This window comes from Cucumis melo, chromosome 6 (genome assembly GCF_025177605.1).
Source record: "Cucumis melo cultivar AY chromosome 6, USDA_Cmelo_AY_1.0, whole genome shotgun sequence".
NCBI classification, from domain to species: domain Eukaryota; kingdom Viridiplantae; phylum Streptophyta; class Magnoliopsida; order Cucurbitales; family Cucurbitaceae; genus Cucumis; species Cucumis melo.
In genome coordinates, this window is record NC_066862.1 from 8,231,551 (window position 1) to 8,253,751 (window position 22,201).

The 22,201-nt window shown below is 31.6% G+C and overlaps 2 protein-coding genes across 8 annotated transcripts; both read right to left on the minus strand.

Annotated features, from left to right (window-relative positions):
* Window positions 1-582: 582 nt before the first annotated feature.
* Window positions 583-6,255, minus strand: LOC103484156 (cyclic nucleotide-gated ion channel 1-like). Of its 4 annotated transcripts, none has more exons than XM_017043613.2 (8): window positions 5,603-6,255; window positions 5,342-5,486; window positions 3,749-4,289; window positions 3,357-3,569; window positions 2,603-2,868; window positions 1,910-2,021; window positions 1,491-1,727; window positions 583-1,346 (listed from the first exon to the last, which is right to left on the minus strand). In XM_017043613.2, exons 2-8 carry the CDS (start codon window positions 5,353-5,355, stop codon window positions 726-728), a joined length of 2,004 nt encoding a protein of 667 aa, XP_016899102.1. In that variant the 5' UTR covers window positions 5,356-5,486; window positions 5,603-6,255; the 3' UTR covers window positions 583-725. The 4 variants fall into 4 exon arrangements, with proteins under 4 accessions (XP_016899102.1, XP_050942917.1, XP_008439340.1 ...); XM_051086960.1 differs by having other exon boundaries at window positions 5,342-5,500; XM_008441118.3 differs by lacking the exon at window positions 5,603-6,255 and having other exon boundaries at window positions 5,342-5,575.
* Window positions 6,256-16,175: 9,920 nt separating this feature from the next.
* Window positions 16,176-21,761, minus strand: LOC103484155 (cyclic nucleotide-gated ion channel 1-like). Of its 4 annotated transcripts, none has more exons than XM_008441113.3 (7): window positions 21,425-21,761; window positions 20,306-20,817; window positions 19,357-19,557; window positions 18,595-18,878; window positions 17,824-17,935; window positions 17,390-17,626; window positions 16,176-16,962 (listed from the first exon to the last, which is right to left on the minus strand). In XM_008441113.3, the coding sequence occupies exons 2-7, from the start codon at window positions 20,756-20,758 to the stop codon at window positions 16,264-16,266; spliced, it is 1,986 nt and encodes a 661-aa protein (XP_008439335.1). In that variant the 5' UTR covers window positions 20,759-20,817; window positions 21,425-21,761; the 3' UTR covers window positions 16,176-16,263. The 4 variants fall into 4 exon arrangements, with proteins under 4 accessions (XP_008439335.1, XP_008439336.1, XP_008439333.1 ...); XM_008441114.3 differs by having other exon boundaries at window positions 21,332-21,710; XM_008441111.3 differs by having other exon boundaries at window positions 21,290-21,710.
* Between the last annotated feature and the right edge of the window lie 440 nt (window positions 21,762-22,201).

Sequence of the window (22,201 nt, forward strand, 5' to 3'; positions counted from 1 at the left end):
TCAGATATTCAAATTTCAATTTTTAAAAATATCTTTCTTATTAAATATTTTTCCAAATTCCAATTTTCAATTTTTAAAAAATACATTCTCTTATTTAATATCTTTCCAAATTTTAAATATCAATCCTCAATTTTTTTAAAAAAAGATAAATATTAACGAAATATGTTATTAAATATTTAAATTTTTAAATTTCAATTTTCAAATATTTATTTAGAGATCGAAAATATATAAAAATTCATAGAGATTGGAATTTGAAAATTGGAAAGACATTTTTTAAATTGGAAATTACAATTTTGAAATATATTTAATAAGGAAAGATATATTTAATAAGGAAGTATTCATACTCTGGACTATTGGGAGTTTGCAAGCATGAGGACACACTATTGTATTGAATTACTTGAGTGCAAAGAGGTCAGTATATAGACATTTCTTGTATTTTCACTTGATGCTAATTAGCTGATACATAAAAAAGTTACACGTCATAGTTTTTATAAGATTAGGGTATAAAACGTCATTTCAACGACAAGATTTGAGTAAACTTTAGGCAGAAGGTTTAGAAGAAAAAACATAGAGAGACCAATATTGGCAGTTAAAACCTGGAAAAGGTGAAGCAGTACTCATGATAAGAAGCTAGAGAGTGGAATGAATATACAGAAGAAGCATTCACAACTAAGTAAGAAAAACAAAAAGCCTAAAGAGAAAAGAAGCACACAATAAATTATTACTCAGACTCTGCTGGATTCTGCCTGTGCTTTTTTTGCCTTTAGCTTAAGAACACGAAGAACTCGAGCAAGGTTAGAGTTAAGAAGTCGGGTATTTGAATTCTTAATAGCATTCCTTCTCTCAATAGCCAGCTGAAACTTACACTTATCCTTCTCATTCTTGCTTTTTTGGTATCTCCGCCATGCTAACTGCAAAGCTAAAGCCGCCCACGGTGCCCATATTGCTTTCAAACTTGGAGAGTTTCTGCTGAAAAGCCACCAGAATTTCGAGACCACAGTTTTTAAATCATCTGCCATGAGGACGAATGCTTCAACTTTCGTGTGTGCACGGATGGTTTTGGTAGATATGGGGACAGTGGTTGAAGTAGGATTTCGCAGTGCCCAGTCTAGAAGATCCTCTCCATAGAAGTCACCTTTGGTAAGCCATCCTGACCCTGAGGAACCATCTGCTCCTTCACTGTCTCTTTTCGAGTAGATCATTACTTTGCCTTGAATTATGAACACCATTTCATCCAGTGGCTCTCCTTCTTGAACAATGAAGCTTCGCTCAATGTACAGCACTGGCTTTAGATAATCACATATGGCATCCAGAAGCCTTTTGTCCATGTTTTGAAGCTTTGAAACCTTTTTAACATATTATCAACCATGAGAATGACAACTAATGCTATACGAAGCCAATATCATTAAACGTAGGTGGTTTTGGACTTGTGAACTTTTTTAGAAACAGCATGCTCAATGCTGAAACCCGAAATGAGACAACAAACTTACTCTTAAGAGTGGAGTCGAGAATAGATGTCGCTTGGTGTCTCTTCTTAGATCTCTTGGAAGATTACGAAGAACTTGCTCCACATCGACGCCTTTGGTTTCTTGCCACTTGTACCGTTCATACTTTTTAATCTTTTTCTTCAACTTTGATGGGAGGGAATGGTAAGCCATCCACAACTCGATATCTTGCCCCTTCAATCTCATTTCCTCCAATCTTGCTATGGTTGATTGCAGATATGTCTATTAGATATTACACAAGAAAAAAGAATAGCTCGTCAGATCAAATAATGTCAAGGGATTATATGTAAACTAAAACTTTTAACCTTAAAAATAACTAATTATTGTGTGCTATTCTACTTGCCAATGCAAAACTGGGCCTAATATAAAGCCTATTTTGACGAGTTTGAAGTAGGCTTACAGACCTGCAAATTTCCAACAAGAAGAGCAAATAATATCAAGCCAGAAATGGTAATGGTGACTGCAAAGTAGACTTCCCACAAATGGTTACTAGTTTTGAGATCTTGACCCAAGGAACTGCAACACATTACAATTGAGGCATGTCAGGAGCAAAATCCTAGGTCAGAGATGTGGACAATTGCTGAAGTAATTTTTTCTTTCAAAATCTCAGTCCATCCAGATGTGAAGAACTTGAAAAGCACTTATGAAATGTAATCATCCAGATTCATTAGGCGAGTTTCCAAGTTCTAACTTGTAAAGTTCTTTCATTTTCGGACAAGAATCTCTTATCCATGATAAATCAATAAACTTCATCTGTCTTTTCTTCTGCAGAAGCACAAAAACTACTCCTAAAGAAAAATGTCATGGAGTTCTCCTGTAAGCTCTAGAATTGATGTCAAGTGAGTGTAAGCTCTAGAATTGATGTCAAGTGAGTGAGAACAAGGGATAAATGTGAAATGATACCTTAACACAGTCAAACAATGTCTTTATCTTGCTCAAAAAATATGCATTACTAGGGTAAGTACTTTCTAGTTTCTCACATAACAAGAATGCCAAAGAAGCACAAGTACAATTTTATAATAGACAAGGAGCTATTAACTGGTAAAAGTAAATCCAAAAAAATGTATAAGAGGGTAGAGAATCTTTTGAAGACGGACCTTAATTTCTGCAGACCCCACCAAAAACAAAGAGAAAGTTTCTTCACGATCTTTCTTGATCCCACAATACGAAGAGCGTCTTTGAATATTCCAAAATCAAAAGAATTGGAAGCATTTTCAGCTTTTGGAGAACAAATGGTGTCGGCACTCAAATTGGCACTCAAGTTGCCTACGTAATTGCAGTTTAGAGGCCAATTTGTATAGCTTTCTTCCCAGCAAGTTGTTTTTCTCTCTACAGTGAATAAGTACCAAAATGCTCCAATAACCTGAAATAGTAATATTATTAAAAGCTTGCTAGAAGAAAGCACACGAGAGCAACTGTTGGTATCAATTACCTACTTCTACATAATATGCTTCTGCATGTTCTTCACCAAAACAAACTAATAGTTTGACCTATTGATTATCAGTTGAAACCACGTACTAACTCTTTAAAACAGATGAAAATGAAGGTTGATAAATGAACCTACGTCCTCGTATTCTCTTGCAAATGCACAGTGAAACATAATACTATATTGAATAAGCATGGTTATGACATTATCTATTGTCACAACTTGAAGCATTCATGTCACATATTGCTTTTTGAAACCAGAAGACAAATCAGATCGATCTTATGCTTTTTCATGCTTATGACAATTTGTATCTTCCCTTCTTTTCTCTTCCAAGATTTTAACTGAATCTGTTTTTGAGTGTAGTGTAATCCATCTAAAAAAAGATGAAAAGGCTAAAGCAAGCACAAAAGTAGCAGTTAACGTACATGGCTAGCAAGCATATAAAGGAAGAGATTGAATGCAGCTTTAGCCCCGGCACTTTCTGGGAGAATGCTAGAAGTCCATCTAACTTTCTTTAAAAATGAGTAGATTCGAAAGACCCTTGGCAAATATTGAACAATGAGAATATATTTTAATGACCTCACTGCGTATATAAATCCATTTCCTCTTAAGCTTGGAATGAGAATTAAAACCACCACCTGCAAACGAGTATTTTTCACACGCATCAGAATAATATCATCACCTTAAATAAATAAAAGGTCAGGATCTTGGCAGTCTACATACAATCAAATCCTTCAAGGAAATAAAAGGAATTAGAAAATTGGAGGAAAACTTGAGATTGATAGAATCTAAGCTTGCAGAGGCTGAAGTTTCATACCTGGGGGAGTGGAAGAACTGAAAGAACGTCAACTGTGAAGTAAGAGAAAAAGAATTTCCAAGCTCTTGTGCAAACACCATCATCGGCTTCATCAGGATTTGCATTATAAAATGTGGAATATCCAAAATGAAAATGACAGACTATGAGAAATATGTAGAGGAAGTCTATGATTGAGCGAACAATTACAACTACTTTTCTCATCTTGTTGTCAAATCCAACACATTGTTTGCCTTCATCAACCAACAGGGTATAACAGAACAAAGGATCCAATGAGGTAGCAATCACACACAACATGACAAGTATTTCATTCCACAAATGAAGAAATACTGGATTTCTATCAATCATACATTTAAGATATCCCAAACCTTTACTCCTAACTTCTCGATCAAATCTTATGTTTCCAAAACTCGTAAGCCTATCAAAACTAGTAGTAAAGCTTGTTGAAATTGATCTGAATGTTCTCAGTGAATTCCTTGAGCGCGTTTCTCCGATAGACGAAGGTCTACTTTCACTGTGTTGCAGTTGAAAACTTTCAGGACTCCTGGACAGGGGACAAAGCAAGTGGAACAGATGAACCAACAGATACTTCTACTATTTGATTTTGAAGAAAAGAATCACATGAGATGGGGACATGAGAAGAATTTCAACCGCACACAGAAAACAGATAAAAAATAGTATAGTTGACAATCCAACAGCCATTTAACTGCAATATTTCCTAAATGATTAGCTGGTAATTATTTAATCTTAGAAGAGAACTAGAATTCGCCCTGGTCTATAGACAATACATAGAGAAATGACACAATGATGTGAGCGATTGTTATTAAAGGAAAAAAAAATAGTTTACTAATGATGAATTGAAGTAGCCTTTCCTTTGTAATTGAATGATTTAAAGAGTCATCTAATGAATGTTATAAAAAATAAATGAGGGGAGAGAAACTCAACCATGGAGAGAAAATGGACAGTGAATGAAGTACCAAAAAAACAAACTAGCGAATGCAGTCATAGTTAAAATAAAATCATCTTCAAAAGGAGTCATAACTCAACCAAATGGCACTATATTTTCTACAAACCCAACTTCTTTTCTCTTTTGAAATATTCAATTTGTGTTAGTTCCTACACGCAAATAGGTCTCCAAATCCTGAAATGGATAGAATTATACGGCTACAGGTTATAGTATTTTTGTGAATCTAAAGCAATTATGAAGCATAACCAAGTAGCAAACACAAACACTTAATGAAACTTCTAATAGTCACAGAACTTTGGACGTTAGTAGTGCAGCGAAAGAAAGTGAGAGAAGTCAGTTCTGCCAATAAAAAATCCCTTTTGACTCCTTCCCAACCCCAGATGCAGTTGAACCCCTTGAAAATGACCATAACTGACTCAACTTACAGTAAAAAATCAAATTGAGTGAACATATGGCAAGTGGGTTCAATTCCTTTTACCACAGAAAGCTATGAAACAAGTTCTTTCACTACTTAAAACCCAAATTCCACAACCCCAGTTATGCAAGAAGAAGAACAACAACAAAAATGCCCCTTAAACTCCAACAAGAAGTACAGAAGAACTACAATTCCAAAAGGGAACTTAACTTACCTCCGTACCTCCATGACTGAATTGAGTGAGCTAGAAACTAGAAAACACGAAGAATGAAGCTGATTTTGAGGTGCATCCGGAAGGCAATTTAAAGCTTTTGGCAGTAGCAATGTAACAAATTTCCAAAGCGAGCCGCCATAACCGACTAAAAACAGAAATCTAGATGAATCAGTAATCAAATTAATAGTCAGTATATCTGAAGAAACAAACATTCTTTTTGAGAAGACCAATTGTCAATTATTAATGGGACCATTCTCTCACCTCTTTTCACTTGGCTTTAATGCAAAATATCCCCCAAAAGTAAGGGTGTAATTGGGCTGGTCGGGTCGGATTTCCTTTCAAACCGACCCAAATTCGGATCGAGTCGGGTCTCTTTTATTTTCTTTTCTTCTTCTTCTTCTTCATCCATAATATTCTTCAATTTGTGGCCTTGAAATATGTCTGTAGTTGGCAGCAGAGGAGGGAATGCTTTGAATTTACGTACGTTGGATTACACAGAGTCAACACCAAGGGAACCATTATTATTCTGCTGGAAAATTAATCCCACCCTCCTCCTCATACCTTACCCATCAAACATGCTTTTGGGGTTTGTGTAACATTTACAAACTTTCTTTCCTTAATATCCTTCGTTAAATAAAAGAAAATCTGCACTGTGAAACTGTTCCTGATATGAGAAAAAAAAAAAAAAAACCCAAAATTTTGTGGATAACCATTCTCATATCTTCAACCTGATAACAACACAAAAAACCCTCAACCATTCTCATATCTCTGAAAACTTTCACAGCACAATATCTATATGGAGGGGAAGGAACATATTCCAAAACTTCAAATAAATTGATTGCTATGAACGGCGACCAACGACGGCGAATGGGGTGAACAGCGGAAGTGAAGAACGAAGAAGTGAATGGAAAATGGGAAAAACGGAGACTGAACGCGGCTTCTGCTAACTTTTCTTTACTGAACAGGGTCGGGTTCGGTTCGGTACTAAAAGTATTATGAACCGGCCCAACCTGACGGAACCGAGTCGGTCTGGTCGGTTTCTTCACCCCTACCCAAAAGCATTAAAGATTCCCACTCATTGAAGTTTTCATTACATGAACAAACATAAAATAGGGAAAGAAAGACTTTGGGTTGGTGAAATTATTTATTTGGCTAAATTATAATTTTGATTTTAAAATTTAGATTATAGCTATTATAGTTTGATAAAATTTATTTATAATCTCCTTAAAAAAATTTTAAAACATGTTTAAATATAGCAAATTCAACAAAAATATATTTACAAAATATAACAAACTTACAAGTCAATTATAGACACAGATATGATGTAAAATATGAAATTTTGTTATATTTTATAAATATTTTCAACAGCTTTATCATTTACAATAATATTCTATTAAAGAGTAATTATTAATTTTTTAAATTATTAATTTCTTACAAAATTACTCATTGAAATTTTGTACTAAAAAGAAGAGTTTGGGAGCTTTTAAGTCCTTTAAGTTTGAAATTTTGATTTATTTGGTATATGCCATCAATTTCATTCTTCTGGTATATAAGTTTAATTTTTTTAAAGGAAAAATTTACCAAAACTCTTTTGATAACATAAAAGTTTGATTTTCTTATTTTTGAAAAGTAAGCTTAAGTATTACAAAATATAAAATATAATTTTGTAAATTATAAAAATAATAATTTAGAAAATTTAACAAAACACCAAACTATTTACGACCGTGTAACAAAGCCCCGTAAAGTTAGCTATTTTATAAATATTTTAGGTTTATCCTTCCATCTTTTTTCTCTTTCTCGTGATTCGTCTTCCTCTTCCTATTTCATCTTCTCATGTGATTTCGTCTTTCTTCTTTCCTCCTTTTTTTTCTGCGATTTTTTTCTATCATCTCTTATTTTTCAACTATTTATTTACGTCGTTTAATTTTTTTTATCGTTTTTCTTCTTTTCCTCTTTTTTTTCACTTCGATTTCTTTCCGTCGTCTTTCTACTTCTCCTCTTCTTCTTTTTTCTCTGCGATTTCTTTACATCATCTTTCTTCTTTTTCTTTTTTTTTACATCTTTTACATTGAGGTAACTAAATCTAAACGACTGTGTACAAGACTGTCTACAAAAAATAGCAAAATCTAAAAGGTCGTGTATAAAGGATCTTGAAAAAAATCATTTAGATTGGAGTAGCCAAAAATCGTGTAAAAAAAAGTAAACGATCATGTAAAAAAAATAAAAGATCGTGTAAAGAATCTTGAAAAAAAATTATTTAGATTGAAGGAGTCAAATGTAAAGGATCGCGTAAAAGAATAAAAATTATGTATAAAAAAATCTTGAAAAAAAAATCATTTAGAATGTAACGATCGTTTAAAAGAGTAAACAGTTGTGTAAAAAAATATAAAATTAGATCGTATATAAAGAATCTTGTAAAAAATCATTTGGATTGGACTAACCAAATATAAATAAAAAAAAGTAATCGATCATGTAAAGAAATCTAAACGATCGTGTAACAAAATAATTAAAAAAATCGTGTACCAAATTTTAAAAAAGATTATTTAGATTCAGGTCCCCAAATCTAAACGATCGTGTAACAAAATTAAACGATAGAATTGAAAAGATAAATTAGCTACTCGTTGTTGACGGCGTAGTTGACGAGGCATTTTTGATATTTTACACGGTAGACCTCTAAACTTTTTTCATTTTCAAAATTATTCTATAAATTATAGATATTTTGCCGCATTTTTATATTTTTTCAAAACCCCTAAAAATTAAGTGTTTGGTTAGAAATACTAAAAAAATTAGAGATAGTTGCAAATTTAGCAATTATATTCAAAATAATTAATTATCTAGCAACATTTTAAAAAAAATGCAAATATAGCAAAATCTGTCAAAATATATCAATGATAGGAGTCTATCACCGATAGACCATGTAGCAAATGTTGGTCTATCACTAATAAACCATAAGAGTCTATCAACGATAGAAGTGTATCACTGATAGATTTTGCTATATTTGCAATTTTTTTAAAATATTGCTACATACTTAATAATTATTCTAAAAATTGCTACCTATTATAATTACCCAAAAAATTATAGCAGAGAAGTACGTGTGAAAATACACAAACAAATTTACAATAAATGGTCAGATGAGTCCCAAATATTTATTAGAATAACATTTTTATTTATCCCCATAAATGAGTTGAAAAAATAATGTTACTCGTTAACCGTTTTTGAGGGAAAATCACTCTGAAAATATTTCAAAATATAGCAAAGTCTTAAGAGGTATTCCGGTCTGAAGATTATAATAGTTTAGAAATTATAATAGTATGTGTTTGGGGTACAGACTATTATCTCGACTTTTATGGACGTTGCTTTCTTTTGTGGTGGTTGCTACTGAGATTTTATTTGGCTTAACCTTCTACTTTTATTTGTAAATATTTGGAGCTCAGTGAGAGAGGGGATGTCAAAGAGAGGAGAAAAGGGAGTGAAAACAAGTATAATGATAATACTAGGACCATTTCTCTCTAATCCTAGGGGCAAACAACCCTTAAGTTCTATCAATGATAGACATTAATAGACTTCTATTGATGATAGATTCTAGAGGTGAGCATGAATGACTTAAAATCAAACTAATCGAAAAAAATTGACTGAACAAAAGGTGGTTGGTCGAACAGTCAATGTTAGTTTAGGAAAAGTCTAAACTGATAATATTTTTAAAAAGCTTAAGCCAATCAATCAACCAACCACCAGTCTTTCATAGTTGGGGTCAGTTTTAACATCTAAATTAATCATAATCAGTTGGGTGGCGTAAAATTTTGCCACATTTTATAAATATTTTGGTGGTTTTTTTGTTGCTTGCATGGAGGGAAATGTGGAATTATCGTAAATGGTTAGATTAAAAATATTTACAAAATATAAAAAAATTTAAAATTTATCAATAATATATATCAAGATAAATGATCGACGTGATAGAATATATCATTGTCTATCAGTGATAGATATAAAATTTTGCTATATAGACATGTTATAAGTAACAAGTTGTTATGATTTTTGGGATCCAACAATGCAAACCATAGTTGTTAACAAATGAGAAAGATTATTTAAATATATAAATAAAGATAACAACATCTCTATATGTATTATTATCATCGGTTTTCTTTGTTTCTTTTTTGTGAAACTTTGTTCTATCACTTTGTTACTTTTACAACATCTTTATATGTATTATTATCATCAGTTTTCTCTGTCTTCTTTTTTTGTGAAACTTTGTTCTATCACTTTGTTACTTTTACAACATATTTATATGTATTATTATCATCAGTTTTCTTTGTCTTCTTTTTTTGTGAAACTTTTCCTATCACTTGTTACTTTTACAACAAAAAAGTTTCTAAATAAATAGTTTTTTTAATTGGTACTTTAAATAAATGGTATCAATTTCAAGCCATCTAGTATATTCAATTCTATCCAAAAAAGAGAGAGAAAGAAAAGGAAAAAAAAAAAAAAAGTAGTTTCTAAATAAATATGAGAAATTTTGAAAAGAGGCCTTTGATAGTTTCCGTCGGAACTTAATTAGCTTTTAATAGTCATGATTTTTTTTAATATTTAATATTCATAACTTCTCTATCATGTAAACTATTACAATAATATTTTTGTTTATAGTGTTTTGGCTTTCTCTTATTTGTAAAATAATATCTTTTTTCTTTTTTTTTTTTTTTTTTAAATTTTAGCAATTGTGGTTGTTAGAACTTGGGATAATCAAATGGGAAAAGAATGGAGTCAAGTCAATTTTCAATATTAAATGGTTTGCTCTTTTAATATATCATGTATGTTAGGTTCTCTATTGTTTTAATATATAAAATTTTCATTCATTTCCCACACGCACATATATATATAAATAAGGGGTAGCATTTTATAGTTTGTAAAAATGGCAAAAATGTGCTACACTTGATACACTATTGATATACCCTTGTAAACTTTGATTGATATATAGTTGATAAAGATTCATTTTACCAATATATATGTTGATATACTTTATTAATATATTGTTGATATACTTGATACACTATGTTATACCGTTCATATACTTAATAATACTACAAAAGACTACATAAAATTTGAAAAATGAAAATCACATAGTAAGTATATCAACTAACTAATACATATAATATAAGTACATCATCACACTAATATACAAAACTAATACAAAGTAAAACCAAAACTAAATAAACATATAAAAATAAAACAAAATCATTTGAAACCAGATTCAACTCCAAAATACACATAAAAGAAAGTAAAGAATAATCACAAACAAAGTTAAATTACTCCAATCAACAACTATTATATTTCATATTGCAATTAAAGTAGCATTGATATGGTAAAAGCAATGTAAAAGAAAAGAATTTGTGGAAGCATAATAGCAGTATACCCAGTATACCCACTACAGAACTAGGAAAAAAACAAAACAATAAATAAAACATAAAAAATCTTTGTATGATGAAAAAACAGTGAGATAATCAATTAGGACTCCAGTTAATACTAAAGCTAATAACAGTTGTAATAGCTAAGAGGGACAGCAGAGGAGAATAACACATGAAACTTTGTTAACCCAGTTCGGCTAATATTGCCTACGTCTGGGGAGCTGCGTACAGCCCGTAAGTAATATTTATTAATATTCACTTGAGTTAATATATATTGATACAACATATGGTACTTTGTTCAATAATATTACTTAATAACATGCGTCTTGACATCAGACTCCAGGCTCCCCTTGAGTTACTTATCTTCACGATGTCTAACTTCAGGCTCCCCCTGAACATATGAGTGAATATCTTTGGCGACGTCTTTAGATCCCTCTAAAGATCCTCGTGATCATACCAATCACTTGTTTTGTCTGTTACTCATCAATAATTGTTACTATAATCAACATGACGACCTCATTGACATAAGATCATCGTACCTTTTTAACTCCGTAGCTTCTGCGGAGGACCTTGATGCAAAAGACCGTCTTCAACCTGTATTTTTCGCTTTTTCGTCACGAAACCTCACCGCTACGTAACGTCACATATACAATATATGTATAGATCTTCTTATCTTAACAAGATTCCTAGAATAGGGGGAAATCTTTTTATCTCTTAAATATCTCATCTTTTAATTCATTAATCAAAGATAATTAGTCAAAGATATTCCATAAAATCTTTTAGACAAAAACTCCAACATATGAGTGATTCACAAAAGAAGAAGAAAAAGAAGGAAAAGATGATAATGAAAACTCCCTTACCAATTTTAGAGGCCAATTAAAATCTACCGATGAGGAAGAATAAGGAAGAACAAATTGTTTTAAAAGAAAGGATGATTAGGGCTTTAAAAATGAGAGAAGAAATACGTACGTTACTGAAGAAACAAACTATTTTTCTCGTAAGAGAAAGAATGACCAACGCTTAATAAGTGGGAGAAGAAATATAAGATGATCAAGACATTAAAAATGGAAGAAGAAATAAGTTATTGAAGAGTAACTTGGGAATAATAACAAATTTAAGATGGAAAAGTATTCTAAAGAGTGAGAATTTTGCCTTATTTACAAAATTTTAAAACAATTTCTATGTTTGCTATATCATATTTTCAAAAGGCCATCAACTACCGTTTCTCTTTATATAAACTAAGTAAAATTTTAATATATATTGCATATGAAAATACAATTATAGCATTTTACACACTCGAATTTGAAGCTATGTAACTTTCAAAGAAATTCAATATCAATTTTGCTACAAATTTTAATTTATAATAATTTCGTTATCTTATTATACTTTCAAACTTTATAACGATTTAGTTTAATGTAACAATTTATTAAGAATCTAATCTTCATGAAAATAAATATTATTACATTTTAATAAAACTTTTTTATAAAATTGTTAATAAGATATACCCACATATTCACATGTCTAAATGTCTCCACATAAACTATTTGATCAAACCATTTATAACTATTACAAAAATGGGTGGTATAGAACACACAACCTTATCCATATACCACATAGATTTTAGGTTTTTTTTTTTAACACGAACCACCTTAAACGTCAACTACATATAATAATATTAGATTTTTAGAGTTAGTGGAATCCAATTTTATATTACATACTTAAAAAATTAAATTAATTAACTGATTAAGCATGAGGTTTTAGATCATAAATTTCAACAATATATAGTATAATTATTATAATTAAAACGATTCTAAAACATTATACGTCCACCTCCTTTATAAATATACAATTATAGCTTTATATCAAATAACTTAAATCTTATTCTCAAATTTCCTAACTTTCCTACTATCTCACCCCTTAACTTAAGTATACTGGAGTATGTGCGAAAAACATGAAATCAGATGCAAGTTTTTTCTTTGGTAGGCCATACATTTTGCCTTCCCTAAAACAAATTCAATCTTCTTCAACTTTGTTTATTATTATATTTTTCAATTGATTATTCTATATATTAATCATAGAAAATTAGAGTTAAAGAAAAAAAAAAAAAAGTGTAAACACAAACACATTTCAAAAAAACAAAAAGGTGTTAATGAATTCATTATATTATTCAACCTAATATATATAAAGTCTTGTTTCTCCATTTTCCTTTCCACTTATCATTCTTTTGGAAAATGGAGTCCCAAGAGTTATTGATGATTTGATAAAGCACGTTTTTTAATAACATTTTGTAGTACAGATAGTCTTGATACCTAATTTATTTATATATCAACTCAAATATACTCAATTTCACACCTTAATCAAATCTCTCAAATTAAGACTAAGATTATTAATCAACAAACTTTCAGTTAACTATATTAGTTGATTGTATTATAATTTAGAATCAAGTAAAAAGATTTAAAAGAAATAATACGTAGAATTTAATAGAGAGATCAAATTTAAACATTTTTAAATTATCATAAAAGATAAAATCAATAAATATTTATTATATCTATTGGGTTTGTGAACACTTAAAAAAATTGATTTGGAAAAGCATCCTAATAACATATGTTATTGACTTTAAGCTATTCAAAAAGAGAGAGAGAGAGAGTGATGTATACTATATATATGGTAGGTAGGATTAACAATCACATATTGATTCAAAAAGAAGGAACACTTGTTCCAATTAAAATTAATTAGGGAATTAATTAATCCACAAACATTTTGCTAAGGGATAATAATGATAATGAAGAAAAAGCTAAATTAAAGTTATTATTATTATTTGAAATAAGCAAAGTTATATATATACCATACCACTATTAGTAGACCAATTAATATCTTTAAAGTTAAACAATAGAATTGTGGTGAGACAAGTTTTAGCACAACAAATATAATATATCACAATTTTCTCATACGTTTATTTGAATTTTCAAGATCCATAATTGTTGAGGTCCCTTACCACCAAAGTCAATTTGTTTTTGTTTTTGTTTTCTTCTTTCTTTTTAAGATTCCTTTTGCTGGTGGGAACAAAATGAAATTGACGATTCCTTTTAAATTTCATCCCTTTCTTTCGATGCATTGCTTCACATATTTAAGTGGGTCATCATTCTATACTACCTTCGGTTCTTAGAAAGGTGTCAACCTAAATTATGGTCTACTTATATGGTTTCTTTTCATATATTTTTTTTTTATTTTTTGCTATTTTCTTTATTGTATTTTTAGTATTTGTTTTATTTAATACGTGATTCACACTAATCTGATGAAGCTATTCATTCGATAATATATACAAAATCAATAAATTGGATCATAAAACTTTACCTATAATACTTCAAGTACGAGAAAAAGAATAATGTTCAAGTTTTTACCTAGTATGTAACTATTTTGGCCCTTTGTATAATTTTCACTTTCATTCGTTTTTTATTTAGATATGTACTTTTATTTATCAAAATTTAATATCTATATTTTTAATAAATTTTATATTTGTTTGATTGTGGTTCCTCAGTTTTTTTAAATATTTCAAAGTTGTTTTAAAAAATAATAACAATAATCTTATGTAAGAGAAAATGTTACGTGAATATATTTCTAAAGTTTAGAATAATGCTAATAGAGTTGTTCTTTTTTTTTTTGGAAAAAAGGTAACAACGTTTACTATTTTTCAAAGATTTCCTATTTCAGTTTCTCCACATGTCAACTACAACTTTTTTTTATTTCAGATTAAAATTACTTATAACAAATAAATATCTTATTTTTCTTAAGCCTATATTTCCAGGTATCTAGCTATATTTAACTATAATAGTTCAAAATATATAAATAATTTTTTTTTTTTATTTTAAGATAAAGAAAGGGGTTTTTTAGACCCAACTTTTTGTTTAGTATTATGCATTTTTTATAACTTATTGTAAAAAGATAACTGCAATTTTCGAACTAATTAGAAAATACAGTTGATTTAAATAGATGAGTGTTTCTTATTTTTATAACAAAAAGAGGTATATTAGAAAAATAGTTAAAATTGTTAGGCTAGTACGACGGTCGCACACACTGACATACGTTCCTACCAAACTCTCATGATCCAATCAACAAAACCCGAGTCTTAAAAATACGAGAAACTTCTTAAAAATAACCACCTAGCAATCAGATTCAGGATTTTATGTAGGGACACAAGTTCACATAGATATAATTTTAAACACATTGACATATATGATATCCAAATCATATAATATTGCTAAAGCGAGCCTAACTAATTAGCATATCAATAATGGTTGATCTAGAATTTTATATTAGAGGGTACAACTTTATATAAATTTAAAATTTTAGTTCATTAATTTCTAAATTTGTTTCGTATGGTATCTCGATTACTGTGTAATAATTTGTACCATATATTTCTTCATAAAGAATAATGTAATTATTAGTTACGAATTTAAATTTTTAATGTTTATCTAATAAAACTATGAATTTCTAAACCGTTTTTATACGATGAGAATTTTAAATTTTAAATTCTAAATTGAAAGTTTATATATATATGTAAAGTCAAATTTAAAAATTTAAATACTTATTAGTTATAATTCTAAAGCCTGGAGATTACGTGATTTAAAAATATTATAAGTAAATAAGAAAGTAAAAGATTTACATGTTACAAAGTTTGTATTAATTTTAAAAACTAAAAACCAAACTAAGTCTAAAATTTTGAAAATATTTGTATATGGACTCGTAAAAAAATAAAAATGAAATTAAGTTTTCTAACACAAATGTGTACATATACATGCTTAGTTTCGAACCCAATAACAACAATCTTTGTTACAAGAGGATACACATTCTTTATGTTCAAATATTAGGAACATTTTTTTTTTTATATATTTTATAAAAAACACAACATGTGTATATATGACGACACAAGGTAAGGGAAGCATGTGCCTCCTTCTCTCTTTGTAGATCCCTCTCCTGCTAATAATACGAAACTATGAATTTTTTATAAATAGTTTGGAAATAATAAAATATTAAGTATAAAGAATCATTTTTAGACCGAGTCATGTATTATCTGTTGCTTTTCTACAAAAAAAAAATACTGATTTAACATTTGAGAAATTATGTTTAAAAAAATTAAGGTATGAAAAAAAATCTATTATTTTATAAAAATTAATAAATAAAAAGAATTTGATTTTCAAATTAATGAGGTTGAAAGTAACAAAAATAGAAATTTCTTTAGGGAAGTGTTCAGTAATTTACATTAAACTGGGACTCTCTTCCAAAGACTAGTCAATATGCAATAATCAAAAGCAGAAAGACATATCTGCCTACTGCTTAGTTCATTACAACCAAAACTTCATTATTTGAAGGATTCTCTTCTACCAGAGTCCAGAGAGATTGTAAATGCAATGAAATCAACCATTCCAAAACTGAACTGAGAGTTAAATATGTCGTCATTTTCAAACCAAAATGTAATATAGTGTTATAAACAATAAATGTGAATGTCATCTTTCAACAGTATGGTTATGTGTTGTTATCTTCCAAGGTCAAAAAATCAGGCTCAGCTGGCTTCTGAAGCAATATGGCTATCGTAGCTCTTCTAGTACTATTTCGTCTCACCGTGCGAAGCATGTTAGCAGCAAATCTGGCTGCGTAGATGGTGGTGCCTAAACTCAGTGACTGGCCCTCAAGGGAAGCTAATGCGTTTTTCAACCTACTCTCTTCCTCCTTGAGAGACTCTTTGAGCTTCTTTCTTTGATGGCGTCGCCACCGCCACGTTGCTTGTATGAAACAAGCTGCCCAGGTTCTCCACTGCTGTGAGTAAAATCTGAAAACTTGGCGTAGCTGCTTGCTGTGAAGTTTGCGGTATTGAGATGCAACAAATTTCAAGTCGTTGGATTCAAAAGAAAATGCTTCAACTTCTGTAAGAGATCGGACAGTTCGAGTTGAAATAGGGAGATTGGTTGAGGAATGAGGGTCTAGAGCCCATGTCAGTAGTTCTTCTCCACAGAAATCACCAGCCATGAGGAAATCGGAGTTGAAGAATATAGTTCTCCCACCATTTGTAGTCATGGTCAAGAGCTTGCCTCTCATGATGAAGAGCATTTCATCAACTGGATCGCCTTCCCGAACAATACAACTTTCTTCTGTGTACAGCACTGGCTTGAGATGGACACACATTGCATCCAACAATCGTTCATCCATCTTTTCAAACATCGGGACCTTAATGGAAAGTGTAAACAAATCATGAGAATCAATTCAGCAAGTCAAGCTTGCAGTGTATGTGTAACTGAACTAGTGATTGTTTATGACCATTGTTATCCATCTTTTCAAACCTAGGATACTTAACTGAGCTGGAATTTTCTCCATAAGTTCTTATAAGAAGAAAAAACGCAATTCACTTTAAAACACTACTCTCAGATCATTTAAATCTCATTCTTAATCTTGTCAACCCTATATCTATATTCAATACATGTATCTATCTATATAAATATGACCACACATGTACACTCACATATGTGCATACACAGGTTATCTATTCGTACGTAGTATGCATGGATGTAACTGCCATCATTCTCTGTAACTAACAAAACAAAACAAAAAACAAAAGAAAAAACCAAAGAAAAAACAAAAGAAAAAGAATGCTCACTCGCATGAGCAAAGCCAAGCAAAGATGACGTTTATAATATCGTTGGATGTCTCTAGGCAGATTACGCAGCAGACTATGTTCATCAACACCTCTGGTTTCTTGCCAAGTGTAATGTTCATATCTACGAACCCGCTTCCTCAGGTTCTCAGGGAGTAAACGATGTGACATCCATTGTTCAGCATCATTCCTTCTCACTCTCATCTCCTCCTCTCTTGCATTTGAGGATCGCCAATACATCTGTTCCACACCAAGTTTAACACACAGATTTTCACCTTGTAAAATATGCATCAAATATTGCACAAGGTTTTATAACAAGTAGATTTATGTGCTCCTCAACAGCCTACAACCAAATGCCCAATTTTCATTCTTGCAAAGGAAAGAGATTCTACGCCAGCCTAAGATGATAAATAGCAGCAAGAATAACTAGTACTGACCTGCATGTTGCCTAGGAGAAATGCAAACAACACTAAGCCAGAGATGCAAACGAAAATGGCAAAGCAGTTTTCCCATATGCAAGGACTTGTAGTAAGATTTTGCCCCAAAGAGCTGCATCCAAGAGAGAAGTACAAGTATATAGAAAACTACTTCAACACCTGATGGCAAAATATTCTACACCATAGAAATTCTATAGGTTAATGGGTTAAAAATTATTCTATTTGAAGTAACAAAATACTGCAAAGAGTATCATCATTACTCCACAAGTTCGGTATTCTCATTGGGTCAGAGGACTCAAATTTATGCATGATGTCTCAAGCAATGCATTAAACTAAGTGAATTTTTCTGTGAGCTCTAATCAATCAGCATAAGTTTTTTTTCTTTTTTTGGAAAAGTCAATCAACATAAGTTGAGTCCAGTCCATCAACATTTTGAAAAGTCAATCAACATACATAAATATTTGCAAGCGACCAATTTTCATGAGCACTGTCAACCTGCACCATGAAACTGCAATTCTAAGCCAATTAAATTAAGAGTGGCTTAGATGAGCAGAAATTTGTATATAACTCTGGCCAGCCTGCAGTGAACTAGGTACGAGGATGCACAATTATAGTCCTAAAACCTTCTTCACTCCAACAACTATACAGAAAAAGCAACAGGAAGTAGGAACCATATAATTATGAACATAAAAATTGTTTCTCTAGGATGCTCGTAAATTTATAGCAGATCTCTGGATCCGAAAGAATATCCCAAAGGGGCGGACAACATACCTTATATTCCTCAAGCCCCACCAGAAGCAGTGTAGGAACTTCTTCGGAAAATCTGATTCTACAATATCAGGTTGAAGGGCTTGAATGAATATTCCAAAGTTAAAAGGTTCAATATTTTTCTTTTTGACAGGGCACATCTCAGTGAGAAATTGATTCCCTTCATTAATGTAATTATGATCACAATATAATGAAGTAAAGATACAGCCAAGATGCTTGGTACAAGCTTCTTGCCAGCACTGGCCTACTCGCTGTATGGAACATAAGTACCAGATTGCCCCAAATACCTAAGGTTAAGAATGGCAAGATGCAAAAAAGAAAAGAAAAAGGTCACTATAAGAGAAGGATGAATTAAATGTGTGAATATAATTGACATGCACAATGGAAATACTATAATTCATTTGGCAGACTCAAGATTGAGGAATCACATGCAGAAGCCGAACCTCCACCTACTTTGGCTTTGTCTCTAATTGATCCTAGATTCTATGAGAACCATCAATTAGTGATACTTCTTAAAGATTTTATGCTGAGTCCCTTCAGTTTTATGGTTTATTGGTTCAATAGGAATTTAACCACATATTAGCATGGCACCTTGTGTCACCCAACTGCCTCCCCCCTCTCCATAACCTTCAAAGAAAGGGAGGAATTTTGGAAGATCGAAACCAACCAAGTCACCAACATACAACAATATATATTTGATAAAAATGACCAGGCACTTTAAATAAAAATCTTGCTTCCACACATGGAGCATAGAGGAAAACTAACGTGGCCAGCCAGCATGTACAGAAAGAGATTAAATGCCACTCCTGCCCAAGCTGTTTCAATGAGTATGCCCGACGTCCTCATAACTTCTTTGTACAGTGGATAGATTCGAAGAAACCTTGGCACAAATTGAAATAATACAGCATATTTTAGCAAGTCCTTCGTATTCATTGATCTCGAACCTCTCATTATCAGAATCGCCACCTGGGCAAATTATTGAAAAGCAGGACAGTTCACGCATCAAAATCAAATGAACTTGAGAAATAAATGTCGATTAACATATTTTTCAACCTCAACAAGAGTTGAATCGATCCTTCATACAGTTGATGATATCAAGCTCACAGTCCAGCATTATAAATGTATGCTTGACTCAAGTTGAGATCATTCCACAGTGATGACAAATATGGTTTGTGTTATTATTGTAAAGTATAAATCTGAAGACGAATACCATAGAAATATTTCCAGAGCTACCAGAAAATGGGGATTTTGCATGCATGAGGAGCAGATCATTGCACTGGCAACCTTGAAATAAGTAGAACCGCAGAACAAAGTCTAAAAGAAAATTGAATTTCTATGCAGTTCTCAAATTCAAATACCCGAGAAATTATTTTTAGGTTAGCCATCACATTTTACTTCCTACTAAAAAAAATTTGTTCATGGCAAGAGAATGCATATTACTGACTGCAACGCAGATATAAGAAGGAAATAACCAATAATTTTCTCCCAGTAGCTAAGGTGAAAATTTCGAGAGAAGTAGTAATCAATTGATGTTGAATTATTGAAATTGGCATGGGAAAGCTAGGAACTAACAATTTGTTAGAACCCATTTGAAGAAAGAGAGCGAGAACGATTGAATCAAACAGGTACATGAATGAATGATCCCTTAGCAAATGCTGCTAACAAATTAACAGTAAAGCAGACATACTGTCAAGTCCTAAGAAACTTTCCTCACCTGTGGAAGTGGGAGGACTGAAGAAATGTCAATTAGAAAGTACGATGACAGATACCTCGTTGCTATTCTCAAGGAATCTTCTTCTAAAACACCTCTTCCAAATACTCGTGAAGAGGGAGAAATAAATCCTGTACGAAACTGAAAAACAATATGCACAACATAGAACAAATCTGTAAAAAACCGCAGTATACAGACTACAGTCTCCACTTTCCCATCTAATCTAAGGCACATCTTTCTCATATCAATCACAGGAACATAAAAGAACAAAGGATCCAACGAAACAGAAATCACACAAGACAACACAAATAGCTTGTTCCAACTTTGAAGAAATGGCCCTTGTGGATCGAGAATTTTCTTCTCTGAGGGAAAGCCTTCAGGCATGAGATTATTAGAAGAGAAGTTTCTAATTCCATCAAAACCAGAAGCCAACCCTCTGTGGAGAGCTGAATTCATTTACTCATCCACTATGAAACTCCACTCTAGTAATTTTCCTTAGCCTGAGATCATGAAACCTGACCAGTAACAAATTGAGAATGATCAAGATCAGATCCAAGTGATCCAGTAGTTGAAAGGATTGAAAAAATGAAAGCAGATTTCACTATCCTCTATGAAGCTATGAGCATCAATTTCTTCAAAATGATAAATATGCATAACCAACTTAAGAGGCAAAAAAATTAAAAATAAAAAATAAGAAATCAGATTGACAGTCCGTTTCAACAGAGTCTCTCCATAAGTTTTCAACCTCATTAGACATTCACACCAAGTTGTCTGCGTAAAAGCATAAAATCCACTGATAAGAAACCACTCACTATGGAATTCCGTACATAAAGCAACAGAAAAAACTAAATGGCACAAATGAAGTACAGGAAGATTATCCATAGCCACAGTAATACCACACAGAGCATCAATTTGAAACCAACTTCACTTGAAAAAAATCAAAACAAGAACACTAAAAATGAAATAATCGGGAACAAAACTGATTACCCAAATCATGGAATTTCGTAATGCACGAAAAATCAACCATACCCAGAAAAGGAAACAGAAAGAAATTAAAGGATCGTGGAAGTTGGTATTAGAAACCGGAAACGAGCTATAAAACTTGGAAGAAAAATTCCATACTGCCATTATTATAAACGATACAACTTTCATTCGAAAATTGACTCGACCCGGGTAGAGTGTGGCTCTGAGATGATCAGAATGGAGAAATTGAGTGCAGTTGGGTCCCGCGGCGGAGGTCGAAGAAGGTGGGTTTGGAGAGGTTTGACTCTGCATTTTTGGGGGATTTGTCAACGACCAAGAAGATACGTCAACAAAGATATTGTATTTATTTTGCTCCCATATGATACGTCAATTTGTAGATGGTAAAAGACGAGCTTCAAGCGTCTTGCTCTCCTAGTCTCCGGGATCCTCATTCCTGACGAAGTTCAAAGAAATTCCTTTGGGTCAACATAATGGTTGGATTCGTCTCTTGCAATCAAGAAATTATGATGTAATTCGTCCTAAATACGTGAAAAGAAAATGAAAAACCATTCAAATTCAAAGTTTATAAAAAAACGGCTACTACCCGTTGTTCCGGTGACAATGATTTGCAGCTATCTAATATGACACAAAAATAAAATTAAAGGTTATTTCCACCCCATCTATGATCCTGTTGTATGCACCCATTTTTTTTTTTCCTTTTCCGAATGAATTGAATCGCAAGGAGACAAACTTGACTTCGTAGCAAGTCAAACTACGAACACAACCAAGCAAATTAACCCTTTCAAAGATTTAGAAATTTGTAAAAACATTATTTATAATAATGAAACAAGATTTTAAATGAACATCTTTAAAATTTTAGGGTGGGATGGTAACCGTTAAAGAAAAAAGTTCAATTTTTTTAGTATCGGTTTTATA